Source organism: Anarrhichthys ocellatus, unplaced genomic scaffold, assembly GCF_004355925.1.
Source record: "Anarrhichthys ocellatus isolate YVR2014 unplaced genomic scaffold, GSC_Weel_1.0 scaffold53, whole genome shotgun sequence".
NCBI lineage: Eukaryota > Metazoa > Chordata > Actinopteri > Perciformes > Anarhichadidae > Anarrhichthys > Anarrhichthys ocellatus.
This window is the reverse complement of record NW_022280083.1, coordinates 331519-354047: the sequence shown is the minus strand read 5'-3', so window position 1 is coordinate 354047 and position 22529 is coordinate 331519. Positions and strand designations below refer to the sequence as shown.

The following is a 22529-nucleotide window of genomic DNA, read 5'->3' as shown; positions in this document are numbered from 1 at the left end:
GAGAGAGAGAGAGAGAGAGAGAGAGAGAGAGAGAGAGAGAGAGAGAGTGTGTGAGTGTGAGTGTGAGTGTGAAGGGAAGAGGACATAAACTACACCGCCCCGGCCCTTTAATGCGTGTACAGCCCCAGGCCCCGTTAATGGTGGTGTTGTACAACACATTACACCGGTGCTTGAGCCCCGAGCAGACAATTACACTGGTATTTAGTCCATCCACGGGCCCTAGAGGCTCTCAGGGCACTTAGCAGCACAGCAGGGAAGGGAAGACAATCTGAGGGGCCACACAGGACTTCTCCACTGTAACCAAGAGCCAAGAGAGACACTCAATCAGCCACACGCTCAATGAGGCCCCGACGGGCCCTGACGGGCCCCCAGCAGGGTCACTTTCTCTGCTGCTGGCTCTTATTTACAGGTTGAATCGAGTCATTGCCTCAAACAGAATGCATTCATTTGTTGGGGATACTTTCTGGGGTTTATTAGCCTACGAGACAAATCTCATTTTAAAGGTTTTGGGTTTTTTACTGAACGAAAAAAGGTGATAAAAAAGTACTCAAAACTAAAAACTGTGTTTATCCGCCACACCGTCTCATCTTTCTCATCAACATGAGAACTTGCAGACTTTTATCATTTGTAAGGAATTTCCACATGCATCTTTTCTGTGTCCTGGCCAAAGTCAACACTGAGCAGAAATCTCATTAAAGCAATCTCAAAGATATTGTTCATATGCATGAATCCCAATGAACACAGGGATTGTTTAGGAGTTAAAACCCGACTAGATTTGGTTGAAAAATGACTTGTTTTTGACGACTAGGATATATAATCATTGTCTCTATATAAGTCACATTAACGTGTTTGAATCTAAACTTTGCCATCCTACTAGAGATGCCACAACGTAATGCTATGAGTAGTAATACACTTGCTGATACAGTAGTAATTGCAGAGATTGCTGAGAAAACATCACACCACAAACCCACAGTCTTCTCTGCTTTGCTTTCCTCACAACACAGAGTAGATGCAGTGAGCTGAGTGATGTTCTCAGCCTGTCAGAGACCAAAGGAAATGAACTCTTGCTGCTACACGACATGAAACAGCACTTCCTTACAAAAGGTCACCTCTTGAGTTGGAAGTACCGATTCGTTTCGGGTTTAATAAATCCGAAAGAGTGAGAGTCCTTTTTGACATCACCAGAATGAGTGTGGCCTCGAGTGTGTATGTGTGGGTGTTCAAATACATGCAGTGTGTTTATGTGTGTAGAGGGACTTCCTTAAATGTTAACGTGTGTGTGTGTGTGTGAGAGAGAGAGAGAGAGTGTGTGTGGGTGTGAGTTTGAAGTAATCTGATCTGAAAGCAGGTAAATTCCATTTTACTCAAGAAACAAAGAAACTTTGTTGATTTTTTTTACTCCTTTTCTTTTTTCCAGAGGAGGCGGAGAACCCGAAACGACAGACTTCATACGCAGTTACTCACTCTGGTGTACAGTACAGTATAGATTGAAGCAAGAAAAGAAATCAATAGAATATCATCTAGAAAGATAGTAATGGATTTCTAACTTAATGGGCTCACACAGGTCTATCGATTAGCAGGATTAACATCTGCAATACCTCAACGATCTGATTTGCATTTAAATGACTGTGCGCTCCGTGCTGACACCAATATAACAAAACAGACAAACGTAGAGCCGGAGCAGCGGAGGTCTGATATTAGAACAAATATTGAAGAAGAAAGAAAGAAGAAGAACTACGTGAAAGGAAAGTTGCTGTGCTGTACAAACTTTGAGCAGTTTTGAATTTTGAATCTCGACAAGGACAAGAAAGAGAGAACGTAAACACCGACAGACTCCCAGCTTGAAGCTGCCGTCTCTCCCGTAAGACTGAAACAGCCATAACTCTTTTAAGGCAGCTCATCTGAGCCTCATGGTGAACAAGTGAGTGTTTGTGGAGAAACAGTGTGTGTGTCTCTGTGTGTGTATATATGGAGGGAGGAGGAGGAGGTGCTGGTGGTGGGGGTGAGTTTGATGGACTGCGCTGTCACCTACCGCTCTGCGATTTACGGCGGCGGTGCTGCTGACGGGCGCGGGGCAGTAAACAGGCCGGTCGGGGGGGCGTATTTCACAGAGAGCTGGCTTTTATGAAGAACACCGGGACGGCTCTACCCACAGCTCCGCCCGGCCCGCCGTGACGGATGGAGAAAGACGCATGACAAGCTTCATCATTGTTTGTAAATCTTAACTGTTCCCGCTCACTAACTCCAGAAGGCAATTTTGCGGAGACAGCGGGGGGGGGGCTGGGGAGGAGGAGGAGGAGGAGAAAGGACAGCGTGGCACTCCTGAAGGTTATTTGGATCTCTGTATTTGGCCAACTGATTAGCCGTATCCTGGGAGGGAGATAAATCTGACGGGCCGCTGTTTGGCAGCCAGGTAGAAGAGGAGGAGGGCAGGTAGGCTCACAGCTCACGGGTAGTTCCTCCTCTCGGATGATCCGGAGGTTCACGACGTGTTCGGCCAGAGCGAAAGAATCCACGGATTAAAAGGAGATGTGGCTGAAGCAAATGTTAAATTAAAACAACATTACTCTCCTTACTTTAACTGTTTTAGTGACTTTGGAATTATTGTCAATAAATCTGCTCATTAATCTGTGATTTAACTGATTTGTCATTTTGTCTTTAAAATTACTTCTTTTATTCAACCAACATTCCAAAATTAGGCAATTAGTCGCTTAATCAATTAGTCGATCAACAGAATATTAACCAGAAACTATTTTGATGATCGATTAATCACAAGAATGACAAAAATTGAATTGTTACAGCTTCTCAAGCGTTAATATTTGCAGGTTTCAGTCTTTCTTGATGGCAACTGAATATTTTTTAGGGTATCAAACTGTTTAAATTTCAAGACGTCCCCGTGTGCTCTGGGAACTTTTGATCGTTTCAGCTGCATATGAAAATAAATCCCCATGTCACTCCGGATAAGTGACACTGCATTATAGTAATTCAGATTATAATAACTCAGTAGTAGCAAAATAAAAAAGTTAAAAAGCTACTGTGCCTTTTTGCAATAAAAAAGATAAGGAGTTCATTATGTGAAGCTCTACAAGAACAACATGCTTATAACCCTGCAGAGTGATTTGGACTCGGCTGATAAGATATGAGTTGGAACAATATCAAGGACACAGTCCAGGACTCCTGGCACGCGCACACACACACACACACACACACACACACACAACTGTTCAGACAAGGAAAAGACATCTGAGACACAGAGGCTCTTATAAAACAACAGGGTTTTTCTTCAGTCGGTGGAAGCCTCCTGTTTAGATACGACACACAAACACACACCCACACACACACACACACACACACACACACACACACACACACACACACACACACACACACACACACACACACTGAAATAGACAGTGGTTGCACCAATTAGACACCAAATGTTTAGACTGACTCAATAAAAACTTCCTCTCACTGTCTGACAAAAGATACTGAAAACTAATTGTTTTATGGGAATGCCATTCTGTGGCAGGGCCTACTTCTGATTACATTACTACAGTGTTAGACACAGTACAGATATTCATGAAGGTAAAACAAAACAGAATTAGAAAGAAGAAACATTTCTACTGCAAAACAGACTATTTCCTCCACCGTGTCTGAATTATTTGCCTTTTTCTTATGAAATACTCGATAAATTTACCCCTCAAGGCCTCAAAAATATTCTAATTATGCCAAAGATGGATTATTCAAAAGTATTATTTCTGTAAGTGTTATCCCGCAGTTCTCCAAGTTGTAATTGATGCAAAATCAAAGAAGAAGACTCTTGTGTCCAATGTTAAGATTAATTTTGTTATAATGTTTTTTGACCTGTCTTACAATATAGATGTAAGAGGGACAATCCACCACAAAGACTTAATTTTAAGACTCTTTATCACAGTCTTATGATGTACAATCATTATGATAATGGGAACAAAAACTGATTCCCAAAGACTGGAAAACTTTAACCATCAGTCACTCAGTAGCATTTTGGAGGTTTTATCACTAGTGAGTATCTCTGTTGATTTTTCTTTATGTATTGTATAAACACTTCAGGATAATAAAAGATAAAAGATATATATTTAGAATAAAACTTCACTTAACAAAAATTTTTGCAACTTGTGACGAGGTGCTGCAAGTAAATATTGTGTCCTTTTAAAGGGTCACAAGCCAGAAGAAAAACACTGATTTAGGTGTTTTGTTTCTCTGGTTTTGGAGTCGGTTGTGGGACCACCCGCGGAGAGTGTCATCTTGTAATGGAGCGTGGAGACTCATGGCGGGGCGCTGGCTCGGGACCCTCACGGGAAACGTACAGGTGAAAGTCATAAACAAATGCAGGCAAAAGGAAAGATGTGGGGGTCTTGTGATGCTGGTGGCGTCAGCAGTTTATTTCACCAAAAGAAGGATGTTGATGTTGTGCTCGTGACGCTCTTCCCCTACGTCCTTCACAAATGAGTAATAATATACAAAACCACTGCTCTTTAACTGATCACCTTCATCTTTTAATTCATGAAAGGAAAATTACCTTTTTGTTCCTCGTTTTATGCTGGATGGTATTTTTATTATAGTTTTTAAAGAAACATCATTAAAAGATAATAAATTAGTAGAACAAATCCTTTTAGGATTCTTCACTCTTATTTAATTCTAAATAAAATAGAAAATAAAAAGCGACAACTAACAGGACCTGTCTTCTGTCAATCACAACCTGTTCAAGACAAACCAGGTAACACCGGACAGAGTTGGTTAATAATAAGAAGAGCCGAGCCTGATTTTACACATTTAAAGCTCCGCATAACTTAAACATATCTCAGCACACCTGAATGTGTCGGGAGGGTAGGACGACTGGAGTTTAAGTAAAAAAAAAGACCAGCATAGTGTTCCGCCATGTTTCTACAGTAGCCAAGAACGGACAAACCAAACCCTGAGCCTTTCATGCTTTTGTGTCACCTGAAGGCCACCGTAGGTCTCCGACACGCTTGTCAAACTGCGGTAACGTGAGCCACAGAGTGAAAAACCAACCGTGGCATCGCCATCCGCCTGACTTCTGTTGCTCCTAAAGTAGTGTTACTGTGGTCAGGATGGCCTCTGAGCGAGGCCAACGGCGGCTCACATTACAGCCTTGGAAAGAGAGAAGTGAGCTGAGGGGTATTCAGCTGGTTGCATTCTGCAACCACACAGCCAGGCTTTGACATATCACACTTACTGTAGTATGTGTCTCTGCATCGTGCAGGATCGTCCCTCTTATCTCACTCTCATCGCGCAGTTACGCACATTCCTTGCAGAGTTCCACGAATACTTTATTGAACGTATTAAGCAACGCACACAATCTGATTTACCCCCATTCATAGCGACTGAGAATCCAGGCAGCCGTGCTCAGCAGAGATCTCAATCTCAGGTCGTTGGCCGTAGAGAGCCAGAGATCAGATATCAGATCTGCGTCATCTTCAAACAACAACAAACAGAGCTGCACTGTCAGGACAGTTTTGTGGTTGTTTTAAAATTGATTACTTTTTCGGTGACGACTTCAAATTAAAGACAAAAGATGTATTTTTTTAAATACCATGAATAACTGTAAATAAGAAGTGGGTATCAACTTTCAACTTTCAGACCTGCTGCACACAGTTGTGCATTTGAAGTAAAGTAAAAAAAGTAAGTATAGTAAAAGTGAAAAAGCTTCACTTTAGATGAATTTCATCTTACAACTTTTATGGCGCTCTAAACTTGAGTGCAATCCTCCCTTGAATGTACTTAACCACACTGTAGATAAAGTCTGGATAAAACTTTATGGGGCTTGAGAAGTGTGTGTGAGTGTCTCCGTGTGTCACTCACAGGCTGCCATGGTCTCAGAGCAGTTGATGTTGTTGTTGTTGTTGTCGTCCAGGCTGAAGAGGGGCGGCGCGCAGGTGCTGGAGCCCAGGCCTTGAGTCAGGTAGGTGGCTGCTGGGTAGTAGGAATGCATGCGGTACTGAGAGGACATGTTGTGGCTGGACAGGCGGCCATCAACATGAGGCATCTGCTTCATACAAGACGACACAAAAACACGTAACTTCAGGGTTAACTCTGGGATGGAGGTTCTCTTCTCACTCATTCTATGCTGCACCTTTATGTGAACGCGCTCATAACCAGATGGAGAAACCCTGGGTTGACGTACCAAGTTGATAACCAGCTTCGTGGAACCGCTTAGCACGGATCGCGGCTGATACGGTTAGTTAAACTAGATAACCAAAAGATACCCCGGGTATGTTGAACTCGCTTCGTAGTACAGGTCCAGGAGAGCTTCTTACATCCAACAAAGACTCTTGTTGGGTTTTGGTGACTCTATGTTTGGTTATTTCAAGAATGAAACTACAATAGGGCTGCAACTAACACTTATTTTATCAATTAATCTGCTTTTCTCAACCAATTAAACAATTGTTAAGCATTAAAAATATCAGAAAATTGCGAAATATTTCCTAAAACACAAGGTGAAGTCATCAAATGTGTTGTTTGATCTGATCAACAGTCCAAAATCTCCAAATATTCAATTTAATATCACAAATGACAAAGAAAAGCAACAAATCTTCCACTTTTTGAAGCTGAAAGAAGAGGATGTTTACCATTTTAGTTTAGATTGCAGCATACGGGTATTTATTTTATAAACAAACTACATAACCCCCAGAATTTTCTAATACAATATAAATACTATTGTTCACATGTGTTTGACTGCACAATCCTCCAAATCAGCCATCAGATATTCACAGGCAACACGTTACAGCCTAACCTGCCAGGAAGAAAAAAGACAGAGATGAAATAATATCAGCGGTTCCGAGTTCACATGTCCGAGGCTTGTTCGAAAAATGGGCTGCAACACGCAGCGCTGGCTTTCTCCAGCCCTCTGAAAACTTTAAAACGAGCCGTCTACTCAGCAGCAAGGCCGCCTCGCGGAGGCTTTTCAATTTCACTTTTATGGAATTTGATTTCTGTCAGCCTGTAATATGTCACCCGTATTGTCCACACCATCAATTCCGCGACAGCTTTATAAACTGTTATTTAAGCTACACTCTGCTCTTGTATTAGGCCGTGAAAAATACAATAGAGATTGGACTGGAGTCTTGAAAGTGCACGATAAGCTTACGGTTTGCAGGACACATATAGACAAACAAAACTGTCCCAGTGAAAGTTTGCTTATTGAAAAAGGTTCACAGACATGATTTCTTGGCCCATGATACACCCCTCCACCAGGTTTCATGAACATCGGGCCGTTAGGTTTTCTGTAATCCCGCTGACAAACAAACAAACCAAACTGAAAACTTAACCTCCTTTGGCGGAGTTCACGGTTCCACCGAGCAGCACCAGCAACATCGGCCCTCTTTCGCTTCGCCATGTTTACAGCTGTGCACGTTAAGAGTGCTTTGTGCTTCTAGTGGTCAACGTTGGGACGTCAAGAGGCATCCCAGATGTGGCGCGATTTGTCCTCAGCTGTGATATGACAGCCCATTTTTGTTCCCGACGCCGTACGTCTGTCCGGTGGGGCTGTAGACGATGTTTTACTCAGTACGCGACTTTGGATTTGGTTTGAAATGAGTCTTTGTGAAGCACCTGGGATGCAACTTGGGTTTCAGTGTGTCTCGCTCAAAGACACTTCCTCACACAGACAGTAGGAGCCGGGGATCAAACCGACAACCTTGTGATTATAGGACGGCCCGCTCTACCCCTTGAGCCACAGCCACACGATAAAAAGTCAAAGATTTGAGTACTTCTTCCACCACTGTTGACACATAAAGCCTAAATATATCAATGAGGTTAACGGTTCCCGGGAATGCACCTGAGAAGTCAAAGCTTCAAGACCCTCTCATACAGTACTACCCACTATTCAGGTGGGTCATGGGTTTTCCAGTAAATTATATCAACACTGAACATGTTAGGTAACATTATGTGGAAATACCTCTAAAGTGAGTCTATTACTACCATCCTCCCAACAGCCAAAGGCCAAACCAATACCAGTTTCCTGGGAGTGTTCATCACGTCAGATATGCTACAGAACACACATAACACCCTCTCAGTACTTGAGCTCTACAGTAATGTTGTTTCGTGTGTGTGCGCATACTGTTGTTGACATATTGCCTTTTGTGTTCTTTTAGATTACTTCTCGACCTCATACAATTGATTAAGCGTCTTCATTTCTACCCCATGAGCTGCCTGTGAGTCACCGTTCAGTTGTTTTAAAAAGGAAATTCAATCTTACGTTTCCAAAAATCCCACTGAACAGTGACCCCACAACCAAGCTGAGCCTCATATTCTGTGTAGTGTTACACAGAATATCAGAGAGGAGGTGGTTAAGGCAGAAACAGCACGTCTGACGGCATATCTGCATCTTTAGGATTTTATTTTAGCTTGAGATAAATTCTGAGAGGCGTTCTGCACAAGCAACAGTCCGGCTGTGAGATTCATGGATGACTTGAAAAATGAAGACCCTCAGACCTCCGTTTCTAAATGCATGTTCATGGCACAGAACATGAGTAAGGTAAACAAATGGCCTTGAGGTAAACGCTGCCACACATCCACAGTCCTTCCTCCACACTCACTGGCTAGCCTGCAGACTCCTGGGGGGGCTTCCTTACCTCCCTGAGAGGGGCCGGTCTTCTTATCTGGCACCATCTCCTGTCTGGAAGCTCTACACCACCCTTATACTATCATCAACCACCTGCATGACAGCCAAGCACCACTGAGTGCACAGGAGAGGAGAGGAGGTAGATGGCCTTACGCTGATAAAGATCACACTGTTTCCTTGTGGGGTTTTTGATTTAGTAGCGTGAAGAGCCCAACACCTACAGATCACCTTATTAGGATAATCACTATCGTTGAGATTAGAATGATTGGTCATGATTTTAAGGAAATGTTTATTCAAAGAGGTTGACAGAAGACAACAAACTACGAACCTAAATCTGCTGCAAACCATCGACTGTAATTGCAAAATAAACAAATGAATTGAGATCTTGCAAGAAGTCAGTGTAATGTTGTACTTTGTGTGGAATATTTTTTGGACCGAATGTTTTTATTTCATTCTGTACATTTGTTCTATTTGTATTAGCTCTTCGTATTGTGGTATTTAGGTCAATAAATGAGCAAACTAACTAGCAATACATTAGGAATTCAGTGTTAAGAATATGGCAGTGAGTTGCAGATGTACTTGCAAAATAATAGATAACGGCAGATAAATAGCTATAACTATTAAGATAAATAAACATCCACTACGGTTCTCTCTATCATCAACACTTGTGTGAAACCAGCATGAGGCTCTAGAGCAACATAACTCAAAATAATGAAGGTGAGAATTGCTATTTTAATAACAAAATTTGTATTAATTGTATACTTGTTAAAAATATGAAAATTACAGTTTCACCAGATGTTATGGCGGAGATTAGAGCGACACCTTCAGAAACTAACTCAGTGAACAGAAAGTCAAAGAGAAAAGACGTCACAGCTCTCCGGATGGAGCAGAGAGACCACAGCGATAAGTGCTTCAACAGCAAATATGGAGACAAAATCTAAATTGAGTAACTCAAGGATAATCACCTCAGTTGGGGATGCAAATAGTGGATATAAGCCTTTAAATTGTGGAGGTTTAGGACGGGTAAAGGAGACACAGGAGGAAATCTTTTTCTTTTAGCCAGTAGATAAGGCAATAAAAACAACTTCACTTTCTAGTTAAAAATTGTGCAACTGTGTGTTTGTGGCACAATTTTTGAAACTCATCTTCAAATAATGAGCTCTTCATGCAAAAAAAAATCAAATAAAGTAGTCCCTGAATTTGAATAACCGTAGCACGTCGCCCTCTCAACTTCACTAAAAATATCATAAATCACAAAGGAGGATGGCTAAATTATGCTAAAGAGTGCTAACTGATTAGCATTAATGTGCTCACTTTCTCCTTCGAGCGCCGAGGCATAGCGGCCTGCTCCTCCGCCGACAGACAATACCATTAACCTTTGCAATTCAGGCTCTCGTGCTGTGCGCTGGCAGGTTAGCGGAGGCAGTGACCCCAAAACTAGATGTTGCTATTGAGGGGAAACCGAGAGAGCGAGTGGAGAGGAGAGAGCAGAGGTCGACAAATGTTGTTCATAAAAAAACAACCCACCTCATCTGAGAGTTATAGCTCTAATCACGCACAAGCTCATCCCAGTTTGACACAATAGAGATACATTCACGCATGAATCAGTGTGAACACACAGATGGGTGAATGAGGCGGGTGAACGCTGGGCACCGTCTCCCCGATGTGTCCTACGTTGTACCGTAAGTGCCGACATTAAAGCAGACACTCTCATCCATCTCGAAGGAAAACAAAGAAATAAAAAAAAAAATGATATGAATCACTTCCACACGTAAAAGAAAATTAACTTCTAGTGCCCACAAGGTTGACTACACATGCACCAGTTACATCACTGTCACATCAAAGTGACGCCTCCTCCCTTTTTTTATTCAAAATAAAATTTGCTTTCTCTTTGTGTTCTGTAAGTCTGTTATATACCAGGACACATGACTTTTATTTAGTTAATTAATTCATGTGACAAGAAAAAGAATACATTTTGATAATTGATCAATAGTTTATCAAGCAGAAATGCAAAATACTTTCTGGCTCCGGCTTCCTAAATGTGCTGATTTATGTTGCAGATCTAACTGGTTATGAAACAGGCTCAGTTTCTATTTCTATATAGTTATTCTTAATGCTCGTCATCGGTGTCACCCGGTAGGACACCCAGGCCGTACTGCTGGGCCCGCTGGAGGGAAGGGAGGCTCGAGAGAACCAGAACCAGGACCGAGAGGAGCAGACTGTCAGACCCTGCTGCAGTGAAATGAGAGGTTTTCTAAAAAGGACTCTGGTGCTCAGAAATACTACCACTTTAGTCCACAGGGACAGCCGAAGTAAACACACAATGAAAGTCCCTTGTAGTAACTTTAAAGTATATTTTGAGGTCACTTCAGCTCATGGCTATAGGACCACACTGGACTGGAACTTTGTTTTAGGGGTTTGAAGTTGACTACTTTTCATCCCAGAGACAAATCATTTTGGTGTGACAGACGATTTTCTGAGACTAATATTTGGTGCTACGTCCGTCTCTTCCAACTGTGCCTTCACACAGTTGACTCGCTTCATATTACTGTGACAAGTTATCTGATGAGGTAATAGAAAGTAAGCCTTGTTCATGCTGAGGGGATTCGTAGCTAAGCAGCTTATCTCCTGTTTCTGTGGCATGAAGCAGCTCAGATGTAAAGTTACCCCTCCAACACACACACACACATACGTGCACACACACACTTGACACCAGTCCATCACCTTTAACACAGAGCAGAGAGACTCGTATGTAACATCACTTTGGGACAGAACAGATGTTTAAGAGACATTTCTAACAATCTGCCTTTTTACTTTCACTACTACTTACACTTTGTATTGAAAGGATTCTGAGTACTTCAGCAAACATAAATGTTTTTTGGTTACCAAGTCAGTATTTCCAATTTAAATAAGATTATGAATTGTAGTTAAGGCACACATACGTTTCCCCTGCAGTGGCACAAAACCCTCACCACATTACAGGTAACCAACAGAAAGGACCAGCATGTGATATACCGACAGTACTTTGAGCCCTTTAAAAAAGGCTTCAGGTAGAGTTTGACTGTTATTAACAAACAGCGGAGTGGTTGTTGTTTGTCACCTGGTATTGCTGGTAGTTGTACAGGTTGCCGTAGTAGGCTGGGTAGCGTGACGGCTGGTAGAAGTTGTAATAGGAAGTCTCCAGCAGCAGGTCTGACGATCCCTCGCTGTGAGCCCGGGCACCAGCTGACGGGCTGGGAGACAAAGCTGACCGGCTGCCTGGACAAAAACAACACAAATAAGATACCCGACATCAATTCAGAGGCTCAAGTGTGACGTTTGCGGCTGGATTTTAGATCATTATCGCATTTGAAATATGGATTTGAGGATTACGTGCATGCATTTATGTACAAATTATGGTTAGTAACTTGGATTAATAATATGTAAATTTGTAAAACTATGAATTATGCACCCAACAGCAGAGCTCAAGCTGACTTTTAGGTGTTTATTTTCCCAGCTGAGTATTTCCTGACATTATTCGGCTTGCAGTAGATCTTTTGATGGATCATTAAACAGGACAAGGAGACTTGAACTTCTCTGGCTGTCCCATTACAGCTCAAATCGCTATCAACAGCACCATCTGCAGGTGGGAGGGGTTTTTTGACGTCAAAATTAGCCGACCTACCACATCACACCAACACAATGCAGGAATGTGGGTTGCCCTCTCTGGTAGAGTATTACCATCACCATCATCATCATCCAATTGCTCATTATCCGTTGTTCTTTCCTTATCAACAAGGCCACATTCTTCTCAGGCAGACCCTGATCCTTCGCCCTTACACAATGAAGACACTGTGTGCACCTCCGACGCCAAAGATAATGACATTTGTTGTCCCTGTTCTGCCTCTTGTCATCACCGAATCGCAGAGTGCTCGACTCCTTTTTCCAGTTCAGTTTTTTCCTCTCTGTTGCCAAGCCAGAGACTTACGGTTCACCCTCACATGAACACAAAGCAGAAGACACGAGCAGCCTTGACCACAGTCATATTCCTACCTCCTAACATTTGCTATCAGGGCGACATGGAACACCATATCTGTGTCTGCCTCCACCGACGGCAAAGGGCCCTTTCATGCCGCTGCCACCAAAATCAAATTTGATTTTCACTGATTTTCCCATGAAAATGTCTCTTATTGATGATATCTTAAGTCAATAAGTCAAGTATTCTTGACTTTTTGGGTGTTTTATTGTTTTACAATAAGAGTAGACTAAAGAGACACTAAAAAATGTTTTGTTTGTTGCGCACACACCCATAGAAAGACCTGTGCAGCTGTATAATCAGCTATCGGCTACATTAGTAGTGTGACACAGTACACGATAACTCACCTGTGACAGCAAAAGAAGGAGTCGGTGAAGGAGCTCCTCCCTCCTCAGAGAACAAGCAATCTGCTGCAGCTTCATTCTTCACCATCACCTCGGGACCGGACAGAGCCATCGGACTACAAATCCCAAGCTCCTCTTCCTGAGCCTGCTGCCGCCTCAGGGCGACCTGGAGGGGAGGAGAGGAAATAAAAACAAAACATTACCCGGATCTACTTATGACTTATGACAGACTCACCTGCTTGATAATGCAAAGATAATGATAAAACATTTTAATAATAATAATACATACATACATAATAAGTAAATAATTGTGATACTTTATAGTTCTCTCACGAATATAGAATTTGTTGGGATTTTTTGAATATGTAACATTGGTCTCTGGGAAATTGAATTTTTCTACACCAAATGCTTAATTAATTATGAAACAAAACGGTAGATAAAAGCCTCAGTTGGATGCTTTTTTCAGCTAATTTAACCACTATTAAATAAATATGTTTGTTTTTTGTTTGGTTGTTTTTGACTGATGTGACTTGTGCTACTGTCAAATTTACATTGGGATACATAAAGTAGGCCTACCATCTATTTATATATCTACTTCTATCTATCTATACACCAGTGTGTTTGCCACATGCCATAGTTTTAAAATATATAAATGGATTTACTTAATCACAAAAAACATAGCTATAAATGAGCCTACCCAAAAATGGCGTTGAAAAGAAAAAACTAAACTGTTACTTCAAAGCTACAATCTACAGTTACAAAGCAAATTACCACAATAATGTAGCTGCTATATATATATATATATATGTAGCATAACTTTTAATTAATATGTGTATCAACTGTTTGCGGTAAGCAACGAGTGTAACAATATACAAAAACATTTCTATAAAGCACACATTAGCTTAACGGTTTAAGGTTTACGACAGCTAGTTAATGCAGGTTTTAAGCTAGCTAGGTTGACACTTCAGGTGTCTTTGTTGGTACACAAATAAAATAAATAAATAAAATAAAACAAGCATACATCAAAATGTTATCTAAAACAATTACGTGTTGTATTTCCCGTTTCACACCGTAGAAACAACTTGTTTTTACGTAAAATATTCACGTTTAAAAGCTTAACTTTTGAGTTTGGCTCAAGCTAACGTTAGCCGCGCGCGCTAATCGTTTTTAAAAAATAAAAATAAAAAAACGGTTACCTGGGCCGCCATGACTCTCTGCCTCTCAGCTATCAGTTTACATTTGGGACACTGGCAGTCCCTCCAGTTGCAGAAGCGCTTGTGGCCCTTCAGAGGAGACACGTAGCCGTGGTTCCTACAGCGGGAGCACTTGGGCATCCTCGGGGGTTTCTGGTGGTCTTTGGATGGGGACAGAGATCCGGGGCACTCCGGCACCTGCTTGTTCTGCTTGTCCGTGCTCATGGCCGCTGGAAGTAGAAGCTACTACAACTACAACAACAACAACAACAACACAAAATAAATCTGGTGCTAACTGTTAAACCTATACCCAGGAGCAGACAGACTTTAAGCCGTGTACTGGTGCCAGGCCTCCGGCTATAAGGTCACCGTTTCTCCCCGCCCATGCTGCTGTGACCGGTGGGAGGAAACGAACTGGACGCGGGGGAGAAAACTGGCAGGACAGTTGGCATCACTCACGCTGCTCTCACTCTGATATGTTTGGTTCTTTTCACACTTAAATTATTAGTAAAACACAATTAAATATTACACCCCAATTCTTCAAATCATTCAGAATCAGCTCTATTGGCCATGTATGTACACATTGCTCTCAACGTACATGTAATATCTGAATATCACCCCACTAAAATGTATTTACTGTAGCTCTTTTTCTTTTCATGAATATGCTACGCGGTGGATTAATACTCTCTCTTATTAATTTACAAGGCTTGACTGAGCTGGAAGTGAATTAACCTCCACACTGTTCACACAGTCAGCCGAGAGGATTTATAGGCAGGGAGTGAAGTGAGGTGAAACACACACACACACACACACACACACACACACACACACACCCAATTAAAATGAAAAGTTACCAATTAAAAAGCAGGCATTTAAACAGTGCTGAATAAATAACTGCTACACTTCATTGGCTGAGGGTTCTGGTGCTACAACACTGAGTTTAATTGCCTCTACAGCATATGGTAATAATGATAGATTATAACGCAGTAATGAACACATTTAACCTTTCTATTATTATGACTGCTCTCTGAGCCATCCAGCAGCAGCAGTCAGGTCAGTGTCCCAAATGAAAAGATGAGCAGCTGACATTTAATGACATGAAGGAAAAATGTACACAACAGCATGCAATACTGGCTCATACCACTGGAGGGAGCCACTGAGTTGGAAACCAAAAGATGGGCAGAGGAGGTCAGAGGTCATGGCCACACCACTGGGTTTATCTTTTCTAGATAAACTTTGTAAACAGAGTCTAACAATAAAAAGCATAACATAGTGTGACAGTGACAGATGTAATGCTTGAAGAGATGATTATTTTATGTTACCTATTTTGTGGAAAAGAATAAGCAGAGATTTCGTATCCTTAAATTGTTTTTGAGAAACTCTCAATATACACAACAAATAAATGAGTTGACCTACACACTGATTTAAAATGTAGCCTGTGAAACATTGTTTGTGTGTTTATTGGAGTGTAATTCAGTATTTATTATGGTATTGTTGTGTATTGTTTTATCTCGTTTTAATTGTGCTTATGTTTGGGATTTTATTTACTTGTATTATTTGTTTTAATTGCACAGTACTTTGTAACTCTGTTTTAGAATACACATTTGCTTTAAAAATATATATATTATTATTTATTTATTTTTAATTATTTTTTTAATTTGTATTATTAATAATAATATTTATTTATATTAATTTGTATGGCCTAACGGAATGTTGTGATGACTTTATATACCAGAGAAAAAAAATCTGATTTTGAAAATCTAATTAACTACAGCATGTTAATAATGTTAAACCAGCAATAAAACATTAGAATAATCACCATACCTATAATACATATTCGTGCAAACTTCAAAACATTTAAAAACGATAAAAGTATGAACGCAATGATCACATTTTCATCCTCTTGAAGCTCAAAGTACAACATGTGAAGAAGTAAACTTTCCGAGGAGTCCCTGAATGCAGCATTGCCTAGCGACAGACCAACTTGCTCCTCGGACCACGCGATGCCCAAAAAGAAGGAAAAGAAAAGTGACGACATGAAACGAGACGAAGTCAAGAAAACATCAAAGAAGGAAAGTTCGTCGACTCGTGCAGCTAAAAGCGTGTCTGACGACAGAGAGAAGGACTTGTATCTGACTCAAATACGATATCTGAACGAGCAGGTGGAGAGGTGACACACACGCTTCTATATCCTATAGTATATGTTATATGTTATATATAAGTTAAAGTTAACTAACTTTAATGGGCTTTATGTGACAGTATGTTCATAGTAGTAAATGCGTTGATAACTTTGTTAGTGTTCTTCAAACTTGGATTTAAAAATCAGTTCAGGTCACTTTGGTAGTTAAAGTTAATGCATGCCTCTTTAAGAGTGTATATAAGCTACAACAATAATGCAGATATCTAGTCATAACACAGTATAACCAGTGGTGAACAGTACTTAAGTACATGTACTAAACACTGTGCAGTGAAGTACAGTAAAGTACAATGTTGAGGTATTTTCACTTCACTTGAATATCAGTTTTCAGCTACACTACAATTTAAAAGGGACATATTGTACTTTTTACTCCACTAATTACATTTATTTAACTTTTCAGATTCAGATTTTATACAAATTAAAGTCATGCATCATGCATGTAAAGGCACAAACAGTTTAGCATCAACATATACTTTATGTACCGGAAGTTAAAGTATTCATTGTGCAGAAAAGCTGATTTCACAGTAATATACACTACTGTATTATAATTATTGATGCATTAGTGTGGACATCATTTCAATGTTGCAGCTGTTTAAAGGCTAATTTTAACCATTTTATCTGCTGCATAGCGTTATAATTCCCTTTTAAGATCAATAAAGTTTTATCTTAATCTATAAAGTTACATCATCATTAATTTGTTGATTATATTTTGTATTATTAATCTGAATCTGCAACACATACATGTAGTGGAGAAAACAATTAGAATACTTTCCTTTGAATTTTAGTGGAATAGAAGTATAAAGCAGCAGTAAATGGAAATACTCAAGTACAAGTACTTTAAAATTGTACCTGAGTAAATGTATATAGTTGTAAGTATCATTAAAGATGCTTTCCTGAACCGTCGGGCCTCCGTGACCCTCTTCCTCCTCCAGGTACCAGCTGAAATGCGACCAACACGAGAGGCAGAAGAAGGACTTAAGCTCTCAGTACAGTTCTCTGGAGAAGGAGAAGAAGGACGTCGTGGACTTTCTGAAGCGCTCCGTCCTGGAAAAGGAGGCCGAGGCCGACGAGCTGACGGAGCAGCTGGAGAGTCAGCGGCGGGCTGCCGACGAGGAGAGAGAGGCTCTGCTGCTGCAGCTCGGTCAGCTGAGGAAAGAGCACCAAGACCGGACCGAAGGACTCAACGCAGGAAACAGGACGCTCAGTGAGATTGGTTGAACCAGAGTGTTAAAGGTCCCATGAAGATGGCTTTGAGATGGGAACTTTTCTGGGGTTTTGATGGGTTTTTTTGTCCACATAAAACTGAGACATACTCATTTAATTGAGAAAATAATACCGGTATCACAGGAAGAATGGTTTTTCTCACAGCATGAACAGTTTGGATACCTGGACACTGCATTTGACACAACTTGGATGCAGAAACAAACTCACTGGTTGAGTTAAACCTCCATCAAGGTTTAATCCTCTCCTCTCCTCTCTTCTCCAAGCGGCGAGGCTGGCTAGTCTGGAGGAGTTTCAGAAGCAGAAGGAGCAGCTGACGTCCAACATGGAGTCTCTGGAGAAGCAGCTGGTCAGTCAGGAGGAGCAACACAAAGCTGCCATCCACAACCTGGAGATGAAAGCACTGCTGGACAAGAAGAGGTTCAGACTGCTGATTGACTTCTGCTATTGTAGCTTATTCTAGCTATGAGGAAATTAAAATATAATGTGTGGTAAAGAGCTGTTATGTACAGGGCTCATATTAAAAATAAACAAATGTCTAATTATCTCCCAAAAGCCTGCAGTTTTATTAAAATACTCCGCCTAAATTATTAACCCCAAAGGTTGGAGAAGGAGATGGAGAGCCACGTAGCGACCATGGCGGCAGAGGTGCAGCACCTGGTGGACCAGAAGGTCCCACAGACGACCAGGTTGGCCCTCCAGGAGAACACCGAGGTCAAGTCTCGGATCGGCCAGCTGTCGGAGCAGACTCTGTCCCTGATGGGGGAGAACTCGGCCCTGCGGGACCGCAAGATTCGGCTCAGCGTGGATGTGGACATCCTGGAGCAAATGCTCAGCGAGACGTCCCGCAAGAGCTGCGTCCGCAAGAAGGTAAGAAGGGTACCAGGAGAGAGGGGGTCGGGTCCAGTGGGGCGTTGCAGGTTTAGGATAGATGTAGACTCGATGGGGTTTTCATGCGCGATGTCTTCCCTCCATCAGGTGGCGGAGCAGCTTACAGAGAAGTGTCGGCAGCTGCAGACGGAGCTGAAAGACCGAAGGCAAGAACTGGAGCAGCTTCAGGCCAAACACACGGGAGCCCTGGCTGAGATGGAGGCCCTCAGGTCAAAGTTTACTCCGTCTGTACGGTCCACATAATGCTGACTCAGGCTTCCTACAATGTCACATTCATTTCAGTGTTAAGAGCAATTAACAAGAACGTCTCCACACATTTAGCAGAGTGGGTGTGAGACTTAAACCAGTCAGAATACAGAGGCTTCACTCATGGTCCTGAATGTAAATACATAGTTTGAGACACATCAGTCGTGAGAACGGATGCAGACGTCATGAAGCCGGTTCACACCTGAATATGGCCTCACTGTATTGTTTTCAGACAGGAACGGGCCTCGCTGTCCGAGCGGTGCACTAACAACAGAGTGCAGGTGAGCCGGCTGGAGGCGGAGCTACAGGAGGAGAGGAGGAGGAGGAGCAGGATGAAGAGCGTCATGCAGGAAGCCGCCGTGGCTCTCAGACAAGCCCTGATGGTAAAATTAAACATCAGGAACATCTGGACACTCAAGAGAAGGTGGTCTGTCATCTCGGCAGACTTTTATCTTATTTTAGAACAAATTAGAGAAGTTTAAGTCGACGAGCTAAACTATTGGTTTATTGCACTGCTATGCCTGGACGAGAAGGCGGAATATTTAGTTTAAACCAAATGTAAAGTTGCTGCCTGCAACCTGAAATGATATAACTGTCACGATAAAGCTTAAGATCGACATCGCTCACGTGGACTCTGTTCCCTGCAGGACGTACCTACAGACCAGCAGCAGGAGGAGGGGGGGGACTCTGCCGTGCAGTGGAAGCAGCTGATGGAGAAGCTGCTGGTGGTTCTGGACCGGCCCACACTCGCCACCTCCACCGCTGAGAGCGACCAGCTGGATGAGCTGCAGACCTCCGGGTAACTGGATGACATCTGTTGTTGTGCAATCACAAGTATTTAGCTTTTTTCTCAAAGCTCGTTAGTGGCTCCTCTGTGACACGATAGTATGAGTTACTTATAGAACACAATCTAAGGTTGTTAGAGGTGTTTGGGTGGATTTCTTTGCAAGATGATCCAATCACAACAATGAAATTAAAGTCTCAGATGTTCCCAGTGAGGCTGATTATCACAACGGGACAATTCTGTTAAATATCTCTTTCTGTCATATTCAGCAGAGTGAAACCAAACTGCTGCTTTGTTACCATCATCCTGTCTTTTCAGAGGCGTGAGCCCGAACCTGGCTCTGAGTTTTCAGTTCGAGCTGGCCCGCTACAGGCCGGGCGATCTCGGCCTCATACCCCGGCCCATGCTGAAACACAAACCCATCGTCTGCAGGACGGGAGCAGCCGGGTCCAGCAGCACCCACGTGCCCCTGCTCAGGTCTGTTCAGCTACTTTAGGAGCACCGTAGAGTTAAAAACGTACGTAGAAACAGAACATTATACTTCAAAAACTTTTAACGGGCTCTGGTGGAAAGAATCTTGTGTTAAATTTAGGATTCCTTTTACAAACAAAAAATTAATTTGAGAGGAAAAATTGCCAAAAAGTCATTATTCCCCTTATTTTAGATGAATGGCTTCTATCATTTAGATTTTTACAAACTTTATTCACAAACTGTCAGTTAAAATTTTTGCACATTTTGCAAGAATTGATGTCACTTTAATTACAAAATACGCTCTTTTCTACGACTCTGCTCAGTGATTCTACTGTTGCTCTTTCCGTCCTCTCAGGAAGCCGTCCAGTCAGAAAACAGCCGGCTGCTTTAGCCAGAAGAATTCAGCCGTCAGACTTCTGACCTCCAGAAACTCGTTCGCTAAACCCAAATAACACGAACACAACTCACTTCCTATTCATGTTGGGGAAAACTCTTTGTATGTCCGATCAGTTTAAATGTTGTCTCCATCTACCTTCTGTCCTTTGCCAAATAATCAAAGTTATTGTGTTATAAATGACTTATTTAAGTGCCACACGTTACAAATAATGACAAACATTGAGAGCAGAGGGAGCTCAAGCAGAGAAGAGTCACTGAACTCAGTTCGTCTCATGTGACGTGCAACCAACAGCGTCAGAAGAAGTATTCTGATATTTTACTTAAGTAAAAGTAGCAACACCGCAGTACAGAAATACTCTGATACAAGTTAAAGTCCTGCATTCAAAATGTACTACTCAAGTACAGAAGTATTGACACCAAGTACCAAAAGAGAAAGTACTCATTAAAGAATCATAAACTTTAGATTATTGATGCAGTCATCGATTGTTCTTCACTTTAACGTTGAATTAATTTATATACTGATGGGATGCTTGTAAATTCCCCCCGGAGATCAATAAAGTTTTATCTAAATCGGTTTTATTAATCTAAATCTGCAAAGTAACTCAAGTTGTGCCAACATTGGCTCACATGAAGTTCTTTAAACTTCTACATTATGAATGTGGGTGAAATGTTATGTTTTGTTTTTGATCGTCATCGTTTCTGGTCAACACTTCTAGAAGAATGTACACATTATATATATATATATATATATATATATAATTATATTATATACAATATGTATGTTTTCATGTAAAGCTGTGTTTTCCAGACTGTTTTAGTCTAAAAACACAATTTAAGATGTGTTAAATGTTTGTTTTTTTTGCACCTTTTTCATTGATTTTTATAGCATTTTGCTAAATGTTAAATCAACATTTTGTCTGTCTAGAATAAAATATTTTGGAGTGGAAAAAATGTATTTAATAGCCTCTTTTCTTCTGCTGAACAGAGAACCAGGTAGAAACCCGAGATAAAACAGACTGTTTATTTTCTCTTAAATGTGTTCAATGTTTACTCATCACAGACGTGTGGATCACAATGAAGCCGAGACACTGATCTGCATTCTTTAATTGGTGTTTATTGTTATATGGCGAAGTCTCAGGCACTTCACTTCTCATTGGAGGATGACAGTCAGTACCGTGATACTAGAGGACAGACAGCGTATATTACACACCAGAGACAGACGGGAAGGAAATGGACACACAAAAAAGAGAGAAACTTAACTCTAATGACCACCGTATGTACAAAGAAATACATATCTGCATTAAAAACTATACTTTGATAAATATATAACTTCATGGGTCGTTAAGTAGTAATAGGAAATATTCAAAATACTGTGATTCTTCTCTTTAAATAGATACAAAGGATTCGTATAAAAGTACAATTTCTCCAGTTCTAGGTAGCGTCTATTCGTCGGTGCGTTCATCCACATGAGTTGCACATGTACTGCAGAGAGCTGGGCGCACATGTGTGAGGCCGGGATGTCGAGGCGAGCGATATATACAGGAAGTACTTCCTCTAACATGCGGGTGGGTTATTCTCCATCTGTCTCTACTCTGATGCGAACCGAAAAGAAAAGAAAAAATAATCACAAATGTTTTGGTGCTCTTGAATGATCAACATTGAGCTTCAGACATTTAAAATAAAAAAGTTGTCAAATTGCATAAGAAAATTAGAAAAATTAAAGAAACGGACAAAAAAAAAGAAACAAAAAAAATGTATTTAGTCGTGTAATTTGTGTCGGTTTGCTGATTGTTATCCGACGGGACTGGAGGCACCAGCTGGTTACATTCATACTCAAAAGGGCACTTTGGGCTCGTGAGTGTGCACATAGATATATATATAAAAAAATAATTCCAGGAATCTCATTGGTTGGCTGGTGCGTGGGATGAAGTCCCCCATCCAGCTGTGGGAAAGGCGTCGTTCAGCGTGAACCAATAGCAGCGCAGGGTTTGTGGGGAGAGGCGGGGCCTCTAATCAAACATGCTCCTCCGAGTGACACTCGGTGACGTCTTTCTGCCGAGTCGAGGTGTCCCCTGGAATACAAACGCACGAGTGTAAATGTGACATGTGAACAGACGTGAAACTAGAAGAACAGGGTGCTCTACAGGG

General features: G+C 41.4%; 3 protein-coding genes across 6 annotated transcripts in view; 1 reads left to right on the top strand and 2 right to left on the bottom strand.

The window, feature by feature from the left end:
- Positions 1-14400, bottom strand: part of dmrt1 (doublesex and mab-3 related transcription factor 1) — a 24219-nt gene extending 9819 nt beyond the window's left edge. The window contains exons 1-5 of the mRNA XM_031870535.1: positions 14179-14400; positions 12986-13148; positions 11724-11881; positions 5863-6049; positions 5643-5645 (exon numbers count right to left, since the gene is read on the bottom strand). Of these exons, the coding sequence (XP_031726395.1) occupies positions 5643-5645; positions 5863-6049; positions 11724-11881; positions 12986-13148; positions 14179-14400 (733 nt within the window). The remainder of the gene's footprint in view (positions 1-5642; positions 5646-5862; positions 6050-11723; positions 11882-12985; positions 13149-14178) is intronic.
- A 1778-nt stretch (positions 14401-16178) lies between these two features.
- On the top strand, positions 16179-20963 carry LOC116396181 (cilia- and flagella-associated protein 157-like). The gene is made up of 9 exons (XM_031870618.1): positions 16179-16345; positions 17305-17576; positions 17860-18013; positions 18196-18463; positions 18572-18693; positions 18963-19113; positions 19378-19529; positions 19833-19991; positions 20341-20963. Exons 1-9 carry the CDS (start codon positions 16179-16181, stop codon positions 20435-20437), a joined length of 1542 nt encoding a protein of 513 aa, XP_031726478.1. The 3' UTR covers positions 20438-20963.
- A 504-nt stretch (positions 20964-21467) lies between these two features.
- The window catches only part of kank1a (KN motif and ankyrin repeat domains 1a), a 47598-nt gene continuing 46536 nt past the window's right edge, over positions 21468-22529 (bottom strand). For all 4 annotated transcript variants that reach the window (XM_031870518.1, XM_031870519.1, XM_031870515.1 and 1 more), the window contains exon 12: positions 21468-22453. In XM_031870518.1, coding sequence (XP_031726378.1) covers positions 22391-22453 — 63 coding nt within the window. In that variant the 3' untranslated portion in view covers positions 21468-22390. The remainder of the gene's footprint in view (positions 22454-22529) is intronic.